Here is a 12,581-nt window from a genome sequence, read left to right as displayed (position 1 = left end):
CTTCAGGTTACGCAGCAAAGCGTTGGGTGACGGATGAGGAGAAGTGAGCGAGACATTGTCTTTAAGACAAGCACAGGAGCACCATTGTACGGGGAGACCAACTCATTCAGTTGAAACTCCTCACTCGTAACCCCACACCCCCCCCTCTCCACCAGGGCTTCAGGTCTTTCATCAGTATCAGAATCACTTTTATTATTGTACAAGTACACACGATTAAGATGATTATGCGTGGTATCTCAACACACACAGCCAAAACAATACAATGAAAAGTAAATATAGATTGAAAAATATATAAAATAAGTAAAAATAAGAAAAAGTTAAAATAAGTAAATATAATGAACAGAAATAAGGAAAAAAATGTAAAGTGGTCGAGTGGTCACTGATTGTCGAGCCAAATACCGTGCAGTACAAAGATGTTGCAATTACAGTAAATATGTATATAAATAGTCATCGTGTGTGGGGTTGGTTTGTGGGTAGTGGATTCCCCCAGGAGCCTGACTGCTTTGGGGAAAAAAACTGTTCCTCATCCTCTGGGTTTTAGCCCCGAGGCTTCGGTGGCGTTTACCAGAAGGCAGCAGCTCAATCAGAGCTGCGTCCCCCTGGCGGTTCTGGAGCCCCCCGCCGTGGAGCCTGCTCTGAGGTGGCCTCCGAGGGCCCCTGGCGTTACACTGAACCCCTCCAGACTCTTTGTACTGCAACATTTTATCAGAGCGAGGGGAGCAGCTGGTGATGCTGAAAAAACGAGCCAGACGGAAGTGTATAAACAAACAATATTTTAATAACAGGAACCGAGGGGAGACTGCGTCTCCTGCGGTCACTTGTGTTTGACAGCCAGGTCAGGACGGCCTGACACGACCTACATCTACAGGCAGAGCAGCCAGCAGGTTAGCAACAGTCACCCGGCAGGTTAACAACAGTCACCTAGCAGGTTAACAACAGTCACCCGGCAGGTTAGCAACAGACACCCGGCAGGTTAGCAACAGTCACCCAGCAGCTTAGCAACAGTCACCCGGCAGCTTAGCAATCGTCACCTGGCAGCTTAGCAACAGTCACCCGGCAGCTTAGCAACAGTCACCCGGCAGTTTAGCAACCGTCACCCGGCAGGTTAGCAACAGTCACCCGGCAGCTTAACAACAGTCACCTAGCAGGTTAGCAACAGACATCCGGCAGCTTAGCAACAGTCACCGGGGAGTCTAGCAACAGTCCCCCAGCAGTTTAGCAACAGTCACCCAGCAGTTTAGCAACAGTCACCAGGCTGTTTAGCAACAGTCAACCACCAGCTTATTATTGTCACCTAGCACCCCGCCGGACTGGGACCAGGGGGGCGAGCCCTACTGGCGGGACGGGTTCTGCCGTCAGATCTTCGAGACGGCGGTCAGCAGGGAACCCGCTAGAACCACGGCAGAGGCCAGGACGAGGACCAGGATGTTGGCTGGACCCTGTGGGGAGGAGGGGGGAGGAGGTCAGATCCAGGCTACAGGGTGACTATCAGCACTTCATCCACACTGGGTCCCGGTCTGGCCTGGGTCAGGGTCCTGTGTGGGGGGCTGATCCAGGGACACTGAATCTGGCTTTTGGGGTTTGAGAGGAACAAGCTTAAGACTCCCTGATGGGCTTCATCTCCACAGTGGTGGGCTTCATCTCCACAGCAAAAGACGAGACCTTCTGAGACACTGCAGTGCTGCTTGTGGAGGTAGAGCAGGACGTTTTACAGATGGTTCCTTCAGGACTGATGAACTGATCCAACAGTACGTGCTTATAGCCAGGGGTAAATATATATTTAACTTCAGTCTAAATGTTTTCACTTGCCAGATCCAAGCTGCAGACCAATCTAACCCTGCAGAAAATAAGCCCCATATCACCAACACCATGACGATCAGTGAAGAACGATTAATATAGATAAAAGAACAGATCAATGGGTCTTCCTTGTTTAGCCCAGAGACAGATTGGTCTGGTTACTGTTGGAGTTCCCCAACGATATATTACCAAAGTACAAAAGTAAAATAAAGTACAAAATTTGTTTGATAATGGAAAGCTGTATTAAGCACTGACAAAAAGCCACACAAACATTTAGATATAAGGGCTCAGGGCTACAACATGCATCGTGAACTTAACTATCTCTCTCTCTCTCTCTCTCTCTCTCTCTGCAGTGTTCATAACCCAACAATAATATATACTGGAGAACGGAGAGCTACACCTCAACATGATGAACTACACATGGGTGTGTGTACTGCCCTGCCCTTCTGTTCCCAAGAAGAGACGACAGGTGCATAAAGTTAGAGGTGGATTGCAATCATCTCAGCTTTGAATGGCATCAATGAGGCGAGAAGCCAATAACACGCGACTTCAGCTCAATACCATCCAATCAAACGCATGGCTGCTTCCCACCTTTGGCTGAGTCACCGCATCTTGTCCCGTCGCTGACGCACTGATAAGAGTATCGCTTCCTGAAGGTTCATCTCTTCCTCAGCGTTGAAACGACATTTAATGAAGGTTTTCCAATTATTTGATGCTGGTCGTCAAGAACAATTTATTTCAACCAGAGATACGCATCTAGTGAGTGTGATGGGTCGACGCCTCGCTGCATTAATGCATCTGATTATGGGCGTCTGAAATAGCCCTGCCGCATGGCTTTAAAGCAACACTTCCACCCAGGAAGTCCTTCTCAGGGGAAACAGATGCGATGAGCTACTAGAGACACAGGCAACAGAATGAAACCAAGAAGTCCTCACCGTCACCTCCTTGAAGACCAAGGACCCCCAGAGGGCAGCGACTAGACCGTAGCCCTGAGGACAGGAAGACACCAACGGTAAATATCTCCTTCATATGCCATGGATCCTCTTCAAAATGCTCCTCTTTTTTTGCTGTGTGAAAGGTTTGCACACGAATGCCATATTATTTGTATGCATACATGCGGCTTCTCTTGAAGGTTTTAAAAACTTTTTGAGTTTAAACAAAGTTTATTATATCTCTCCACTTACACTATCCTATATTTTCTACCTGGGTTTGTTTGTAGAATGATTGAAATGTCAATCTCAAGTGCAATGCAAATTGCGACCTCAAGTATATGGCTGTTTGTGATGTTTTGCCAAGAAGATGGCTGTTTGTGGGGGTTTACCCTAACTACTTGTCTTGCTGGTTATATTTATATTGATTTGCTCTTAAAAAAAGAATAAACAGTGCTGATTTTCCTGGCATTTTAGCTAAGACAGGAGTTATCTGAAACCTTATTCTCTTTTGGGTTCCATTGTGACTATTCGTTTGTGTAGTGCTACACTTTGTGATCTCTGCTTTCCATCTTCATTTTGGAGTAAAGAAGTGTATGCAGGGTTTAAAGGGGAAGGTTTTCTTTCTCATCTCCAACCTTTACTTCCGCGTAGATTAGCATTACCAGCCTATCCACCATTCAGTCGTTGCTACAGCTAGCGTACTCGAAGCACTAAGGATGGGGACTTGATGCTATCCACAGCTGGCGTACCCACAGCACTAAGGATGGGAAATGGATGCTGGCTACAGCTAGCGTACTCACAGCACTAAGGACGGGGAATGGATGCTAGCTACAGCTAGCGTACTCACAGCACTAAGGATTGGAAATGGATGCTAGCTACAGCTAGCGTACTCACAGCACTGAGGATGGGGAAGGTAACGACGGCACTCAGGAAGCTGCTGGCCAGGAACCAGCAGAAGGTGCCCAGGGTCCACATGACGCCACACAGCAGGGCTGGGGACGGTTCACCAGGGCATTAGGGAGACTTAAATAAAGGGTTATCTTTGGTCCAAAGCTTTTTCCATGTTCTCATTAAACCGACATCTTCCATAAAGTGCTATCTGGAGTTTAAAGGGAATCCCATTCCTCAACACCATCATTAGGATATGGTGACTTCACAAAATGAAGGAATCTAAAGAACTGTTATTACTGAGCAGTCGGGACCATCAGAGAGAGACCTGGTAAGAGTTAAGGTGTTGTGTTAAGACAAGAGCTACGTTAAGGTTTAAGTTAAGTGTCACCTGGTAGGACCAGGGAGGGCAGGACGTGCGGTCGGTTGCGTTTCACGATGCAGTAGATGAGGAAGTAGACGGTGCTGGTGAGGAAGACCCCGGAACACTGAGCATAGACGTAGTCCACGTCTAACACACACACACACACACACACACACACACACACACACACACACACACACACACACACACACACACACACACACACACACACACACACACACACACACACACACACACACACACACACACACACACACACACACAGTAAATCGGTAGGTGAGCAGCCATCAGAGACCGGAGAGGAAACCCAGGAGGCAGTAGACCCCAGGTCGTCTGAAGCCACCAGGCCTGCTGTTCCTTACAGCGGGTCTGGCTGCTGATCTCATCGCTGCAGGGTTCCTCACCAGGCCTCTTCCTCAGACCTTCCCCTCAGAGGAACACCAACGTATTCCCTCAGATCAAACCCTGCATGTTTTAACGCAGTACGAGATCAAAGGGTCCGGGTGACATTTCACAGGGGGACTTAATACGAGACCGTGCCGGCCAGATTAAAGTTATTTGGTCAAAGGGATCCCGTGCCATGAATAATAAACATTTATTTCCCGAGCTCTCATCGTTTGATGGCCGAGGGTTACGGCTGGATGACATCAGACGACCTCACCAGGAGGGGCGTGTCTCACCAGGAGGGGCGTGTCTCACCGTGCTCGGGGGCATGTCTCACCGTGCTCGGGGGCGTGTCTCACCATGCTGGGGGGCGTGTCTCACCGTGCTGGGGGGCGTGTCTCACCGTGCTTGGGGGCGTGTCTCACCGTGCGTGCTGGCGCCGTGGTAGGCGGAGCCGTTGAGCAGCGCGTGCTCCTTGATGTAGAGGACGGGGACGAAGGAGGAGCCGTAGAGAAGGCCGGACGCCACCGCCAGCAGAAAGCCTCTGGGGGGGGGGGGGGGGGGGGGGGAGAGCTGAAGGTACAGTCTACTGGAGGGGAGAGGGCTGGAGGTACAATCTACTGGGGTGGGGGGAGGGTACAGTCTACTGAGGAGGGGGGGGGGGAGGAGGGGGTACAGTCTACTGGGGGGGAGAGAGGTACAGTCTACTGGGGGGGGGGGGGGGTACAGTCTGTTGGTCTGGTCCCTCTGGGTGGGTGCATCAGGTCATGACTGTGATGGGGTCATCTTACATGAGTCTCCTGATCTCTGGTCGGACCGCCTTCAGCCCCGTCCGGGCGTCAGAAGACCCCCTCCCAGAGCAGACCCCCTGTGGAACAGGGACCACAACACACCCCTGTTAGGCCACTGGACCAGGTACACCACTGGACCAGTACAACCCACTGGACCAGTACAACCCACTGGACCTAAGGTACTGGATCATTGAACATGTAGTGGATTCACCCTGGGGGAGGATAGTGGACTCACCCGGGGGGGAGGATAGTGGACTCACCCGGGGGGGAGGTAGTGGACTCACCCGGGGGGGGTTGGTCGGTAGTAGGGGACTGGAATCGGCGCTCTCCGTGGCCACGTTGGTTTTCACAAAGAAGAAGATGACCCCGCTGGAACAGAGAGCGGGGTCAGGAGAAACATCTCATCACTCAACCACGGTTGAACCTCCTGGCTCACCTCCTCCCACAGCGTCCTGCACCCTCCACCTCCACCCTATTACCTCACCACCTCCCCCCTACTACCTCACCTCCACCCTCCACCTCCACAATCCTACCTCACCTCCACCCTACTACCTACCTCCATCCTCCTACCTCACCTCCACCCTATTACCTACCTCCATCCTCCTACCTCACCTCCACCCTATTACCTCACCACCTCCCCCCTACTACTTCACCTCCACCCTCTTACCTCCAGCCCCCTACCTCCACCCTCGACCATCCTACCTCACCACCTCTACCCTCCTACTTAACCTCCATCCTCACCTTCCACCTTAGGCTTAGCGAGCTAAGTTAGCATGCCTGTAGCGTCCAGGCCTAGCGAGCTAGGTTAGCTTGCCTGTAGCGTCCAGGCCTAGCGAGCTAGGTTAGCATGCCCGTAGCGTCCAGGCCTAGCGAGATAGGTTAGCATGCCTGCAGCGTCCAGGCCTAGCGAGCTAGGTTAGCATGACTGTAAGGTCCAGGCCTAGCGAGCTAGGTTAGCATGACTGTAAGGTCCAGGCCTAGCGAGCTAGGTTAGCATGCCCGTAGCGTCCAGGCCTAGCGAGCTAGGTTAGCATGACTGTAAGGTCCAGGCCTAGCGAGCTAGGTTAGCATGCCCGTAGCGTCCAGGCCTAGCGAGCTAGGTTAGCATGGCGGCAGCTCCTACCTGACCAGACAGAGTCCGGCTCCGCAGTAGTTGAGCAGCGGCCTGGAGACCTCCTCAGGAGAGACCCCGAACCAGCCGAACCTGAGCACAGGGAAGCAGCGTCACACACAGACCAGTGCACCAGCTGGTTAACACAGAGCAGTAGACCAGTGGGACCAGTAGACTCACCTGGAGCTGGTTAACACAGAGCAGTGGACCAGTGGGACCAGTAGACTCACCTGGAGCTGGTTAACAGAGCAGTGGACCAGTGGGACCAGTAGACTCACCTGGAGCTGGATAACACAGAGCAGTGGACCAGTGGGACCAGTAGACTCACCTGGAGCTGGTTAACACAGAGCAGTGGACCAGTGGGACCAGTAGACTCACCTGGAGCTGGCCCAGCCCATCAACAGGCTGCTGGAACCAGAGAAGAGGACACACAGACCGAGACCGACGGCCTCCACCGTGGGGACCACCGCCATGTTACCTACACACACACACACACACACACACACACACACACACACACACACACACACACACACACACACACACACACACACACACACACACACACACACACACACACACACAGCTGGGTCACACCACCACCTCCACCGTGGGGACTACCTCCACCCTGGGGACCACTGCCATGTTACCCAGACACAAACAAACACACACACACACACGCACACACACTTGGGACCACCGCCATGTCACACACAGCTACACACAGGAGATAAAGGTGCGTACCTGTGGCCCAGGCCACGCCCCCCAGCAGGGCAAGGGGCGGGGCCGGCGGTGAGCCCAGCAGCAGGTCGCCCAGCTTTGCGGTCGACCACACGGCCGCACACATCACCCACTGGAAGAACATCCCTGGAACACAAGCCCCCCCCATCACTGGGAGACAAGCCCCCCCCCCCCCATCACTGGGAGACAAGCCCCCCCCCCCCCCATCACTGGGAGACAAGCCCCCCCATCACTGGGAGACAAGCCCCCCCGTCACTGGGAGACAAGCCCCCCCATGCACTATAAGGGTCCTTAACAGTGCATTATAAGGGTCCTTAACAGTGCACTATAAGGGTCCTTAACAGTGCACTATAAGGGTCCATAACAGGGCACTGTATGGGATGAGTGATGCATATGAACAACTCATTGAGCAGGACACGCCTCCCTTCTCCTAGCCCAAAGTAGAGGTCAGAGGTCACCCACCGTCTCGGGGGTCGGCCCTCCTCATGGGCACCAGGTAGCTCCCGTACAGCAGCACGGCCAGGCTGAGGGAGAGGAAGCCGTACACCAGCTCCCTGCTGCCGGAGGAGGAGACCGGAGACTGAGCTGTCATCCTGCTGGCTGGAGACCCCGTCCTGCTGTCAGTCACTCTAGGACAGGAGGACGGCCAGGCAGCTATTTATAGAGCAGCAGCCCTGCAGAGAAAAACAGGAGCACAGGGTGAGACGCTGGATCACAGCGGCTCAGGTAACAAGCATGATTAGCAGTTAGACTCAAAGCTCAAGGTTAGGATGGAGAGAGATAGAGACACTTCTAGGAGCTGGTGTAGAGAGATGGAACAATAGAGAGATGGAGATGAAGAGAAGCAGAAATACAGACATAGTGGGATGGATTAAAACAGCTGGATGGATGGATGGAGGAAGAGATGGAGATGAAGACAAACAGAAATACAGATATAGTGGGATGGATTAAGAGGGATAGAGTAAGAGATGGAGATGAGTAAAGTTGAGTCTAATGTACAGAGCTTGCTCTGTTCCGCTGTGGGGAGACACAAAATGCCCTGCTTGTATTTTATGACCATCCTATCATACAGGGAATTATCTTTTGGCAATACAGCTATTTTGAATTGAAAGGGAGATAGATATAAAAGAGAGAGACAGAGAGACAGACAGAGAGAGAGACAGAGAGAGACAGAGACAGAGACAGAGACAGAGACAGAGAGACACACTTCCCCAAACCAGAGAAGGCCTACAGTAGCTCCTAGATCCTCAGTTCCTCTCAGACCTGGGCCCTGACAGAGACCCTTATAGGGTCACTGTAGTGATGATATAGAATAATGATTTAGAACCCAGCCTCCACGACGTTCCACCTCGACGCTGTAAACGAAAAATCATGCCTACCTCAGCATTAACATGAAGACCACAGGAGACCTCAACGCTGAGGGACCTGAGAGAAGAGGCTACGAGGGGCTTTCTTACCAGAACCAGAAACATGTAACGAGACCTCCAAGCTCAGCGCTGGATGAGACTCTCTGATAGAACCCACTGGCTGGAGGCGGGGAGGTCTGGGCACACTCACTAACCAGGACTTATTTAAATGGCACAAACATCAAATTAAAACTCAACATGCAGAGTTCTGCAAATCAATCCCAGGAGTCCAAAGAAAACACCAAATAATGCATGCAGAGCAGAATTAGGACGAAATCCAGATTAAGAAGAGGCTAAACTTTAAAAGGATGTTGCTGTCAAGGAAAGAGACAGCAACACATTCCACAACAAGACCCTCGCCCGCAGAGTAAGACCCAGAGAGGAGTCCTCTAGGCAGAATGGTCCTGGGAGCCTGACCAACGCACAACATCAAGCAAAACCAAATGATACGAACAAAGAGAGACACACACACACACACACACACACACACACACACACACACACACACACACACACACACACACACACACACACACACACACACACACACACACACACACACACACACACAGACAGACAGACAGACAGACAGACAGACAGACAGACAGACAGACAGACAGACAGACAGACAGACAGACAGACAGACAGACAGACAGACAGACAGACAGACAGACAGACAGACAGACAGACAGACAGACAGACAGACAGACAGACAGACAGACAGACAGACAGACAGACAGACAGACAGACAGACAGACAGACAGACAGACAGACAGACAGACAGACAGACAGACAGACAGACAGACAGACAGACAGACAGACAGACAGACAGACAGACAGACAGACAGACAGACAGACAGACAGACAGACAGACAGACAGACAGACAGACAGACAGACAGACAGACAGACAGACAGACAGACAGACAGACAGACAGACAGACAGACAGACAGACAGACAGACAGACAGACAGACAGACAGACAGACAGACAGACAGACAGACAGACAGACAGACAGACAGACAGACAGACAGACAGACAGCAGTGATGGGATGTCCCCAGTATGGGAACCCTTTGATCTCATTTCTCCTAACAAGGTAAGTATTTATTCATCTTGTTTGTTTATTATGATAGCCTATTTTATCCTCAACAAGGTAGAATTTAATTTGGATTAGTCTACATGTTTTTTTTGTTTCATTCAATATACTCATTCTTCACCATATTTTTCATACATTTGATTTTATTCCAAAGGTCAAGTGTTTGTTATGTTCCAAGGAGTTGGGATACAACAACAACAACACCTCATCTATGCTGAGATCTTTTCATGCCCGGAATGGAAATACTCCACTGGAGGTGACCCAGCCAAGGTGAGTCCAATGAACAAATATATACATCCTACTATAGTAAAATACTCTTCCATTTGTTACCATATATGTTTATCAACCACGATGATAATGAAATGGACAGAACTGATACAGTATTCACAAAGCTTCTGTGGTAAAAAAGTACAAAGGTAGTTTTACATATAAAAAACATACCACTATTTTCTTCTTTTCCATTAGGCTGTGAAGTCTATGGTCCAGGCAAGGTATGCGGAAGAAAAGCAGAAGGCCAAACTTAAATTACAGGACGTAACTGCAGTTAGTTTGAACTCCGACATGTAGACATCCATTAACATGGATGCCTACCTGGCTTTAACATGCCATAACATTGATGAAAACACGTGTCTTAGGTCAACTCTACTAGGAGTAGTGTATTACCCAGAGAAACACACTGCTGTGAATTTGGCAAGTGTGAAAACCTCACTTGCGGAGGAATGGGGGATAATATCAAAGGTAACTTGTTGGTGCAGCCAACATGAATGTTTGTGGCAAGGCACTACGGCTGCGCCATGCCATCTGTGTGGCTCACATTTTAAATCTCATCGTGAAGAAGTCCCTTGATTTGACCCCTGTGCTGTTGGCTATTCGCATAAGGCAAGGAGGCTGGGGGGGTATTTACGGAAAGTTGGTTCACTGACATTATTTTCATACCTGTTAATGCATTATTTGTTTATTATTGCTCCATTTGTCACAATAACTATCATTTTTTGTTTTTTGCTTGCACTGATTCAGGAGCAGATGGGTAAGCCTAAACTAAAGCTTATCCAGGAGGTGGAAACCAGATGGAACAGCACCTTCCAAATGCTACAGAGACTGGTAGACGAAAGAACCTGTGGGGGCAGCTTTGGGTGGCTTGGTCAGTGACATCCCTGTATTGACTTCCGAGGAATACACCAACGTCATCGGGTGTCTGTCCATCTTTTCTCCATTCCACGAAGCCACTGTGGAGCTTCAGAGGAGAAAAGAGTGTCCGGCTCAAAGGTCATTCCGCTGCTCAAAATGATTGAGAAGATGCTCAAAGAAGAAGCAATGAGGAGCTCTAATCCACTGGCTAGAGAGCTGGGAGATTACCTCATGAAGCTTCTCACAGAGCTCTAGCATTATGTCACTTCCTACATTACTTGACCCAAGATTCAAGACAATAGGTTTCTTCAGTCAAATCAAGGCTGATGAAGCAGTGAGATGACTCACATCTGAGTGTGCCAATGGCATAAAGGAAACAAACCAAAATCCCCAATCATCTCCAGCAGCTTCATCATCAACTTCATCACATAATGTTGTTGAAAGACCTGGTCATTTTTTTTTCTCCTTAAGTTAAGTCCATTTAGGTCCATTATGAACCTCACTTACATTATCTCTTTATGCTTCTCAGGAAACTAGCTGTGGAGTCATCTAGATGCCACAGTGATGGCATCCAGAATGACGCACAATGTGACGGCTGATGCCACATTGGAAGTTCAGCGGTATCTGTCAGAGCCAAATATTGGGAGGACCGATGACCCGCTTCTCTATTGGGAGAGGCAGAAATGCATTTACCCCAACCTCTCTAAGCTTGCAATTGGGTACTTGTGCACCCCGCCCTCATCTGTTCCCTGTGAGAGAGTGTTCTCCAAAGCTGGAGAAGTAATTTCCAAGAAGAGGTATCGGCAAGTTCCAAGCACAGTTCAACTAATATTGTTCTTAAATAAAAACTAGGACTGGGCAAGTTAACGCGTCAATTATGCGTAAACGCAATATATATATATTTTTTTCACTTTGATTTTTGAAAGGTTTTGCCCACAGAATTTCGACATTCATATCAGATTTTTTTTGTTTTCAGTTCCACTTACGTTACATTCAACTACACGTCTTGCAGTAAGTGACTGCCTGATTACAATTGTAGCAAGTGCATTTAAAAAATAATTTTAAATGTGTGATTAATTGCGAGTTAAATCACCAATACTACGATTAAAACATTTAATCTTTGGCCAGCCCTAATACAAACCAATACAAAAATCAATATCAGTTGCACAAGCACATATACCACCCTCTGCGATGTTCACAAGCACATTCAACTTCATATCATCTTCATGATGATATGATCAGCACAACAGCCTTCCTTCTTAAAACACAGTAGCACTTTAAAACAACAATTGTGGTGTCATTGTCGTGTTTGTTAAAGTCTTATCAGACATTGAGGAAAAGGACATATTGAAACACTTTTAGTAGTATTCCACTTATTTTACACATGAATACACATGCAAATATATTTTTTATTTATTTTGATCAATATACATGAACGATAACTGCAATATATATGAAGGTGAATGTAATTCTCATTCATAGCATGAATGAGAATGAATGAATGAACTCCTGTAGCACGTTTTGACCTGCAGGGGGGTTTGTGTACACGTGAAGCCTCGAGAAATTAACCTTTGTGCGAACCACTTATCTGAAAAGCTTCAAAGCCTAATGAAGCTTCACCTGCCCATCACTAAGAGGTAGAGAGAGGTAGAGAGCGCTTCCAGATGAATGAGTGATCTTACCTCCCGACTTCCCTCCCTCTTCAGTTTGAACAGAGCTGCAGAGTGAATAAAGATCACGTGTTCAATGACGGACGCTTCGTTTTATAATTCCCGACTTGTTGAAGTGTCTAAACCGGAAGCCAAGCGGATTCTGATCACTCGACTCCGCGGTCACGTGACGTCAATTAAACAGGTGCCGTTGCATAAATGTGTATAAATAATGAGACTAGAGGTCTGGGATTAATGATGTAGACGACCTTAG

The 12,581-nt window shown here is 49.0% G+C and overlaps 1 protein-coding gene across 5 annotated transcripts; it reads right to left on the bottom strand.

Moving 5' to 3' along the window:
- Positions 1-740: 740 nt before the first annotated feature.
- On the bottom strand, positions 741-12,426 carry tmem144b (transmembrane protein 144b). Of its 5 annotated transcripts, none has more exons than XM_056600228.1 (13): positions 12,341-12,404; positions 9,972-10,005; positions 7,492-7,703; positions 7,033-7,155; positions 6,667-6,766; positions 6,301-6,381; positions 5,438-5,546; positions 5,178-5,254; positions 4,812-4,930; positions 4,009-4,128; positions 3,624-3,721; positions 2,733-2,786; positions 741-1,439 (listed from the first exon to the last, which is right to left on the bottom strand). In XM_056600228.1, exons 3-13 carry the CDS (start codon positions 7,619-7,621, stop codon positions 1,356-1,358), a joined length of 1,095 nt encoding a protein of 364 aa, XP_056456203.1. In that variant the 5' UTR covers positions 7,622-7,703; positions 9,972-10,005; positions 12,341-12,404; the 3' UTR covers positions 741-1,355. The 5 variants fall into 5 exon arrangements, with proteins under 5 accessions (XP_056456203.1, XP_056456204.1, XP_056456202.1 ...); XM_056600229.1 differs by lacking the exon at positions 12,341-12,404 and adding an exon at positions 10,646-10,723; XM_056600227.1 differs by lacking the exon at positions 9,972-10,005 and having other exon boundaries at positions 12,341-12,426.
- Between the last annotated feature and the right edge of the window lie 155 nt (positions 12,427-12,581).

This window comes from Gadus chalcogrammus, chromosome 10 (assembly GCF_026213295.1).
Source record: "Gadus chalcogrammus isolate NIFS_2021 chromosome 10, NIFS_Gcha_1.0, whole genome shotgun sequence".
NCBI lineage: Eukaryota > Metazoa > Chordata > Actinopteri > Gadiformes > Gadidae > Gadus > Gadus chalcogrammus.
Note: the sequence above shows the minus strand (reverse complement) of the source record. Positions and strands in the feature narration are given on the sequence as shown.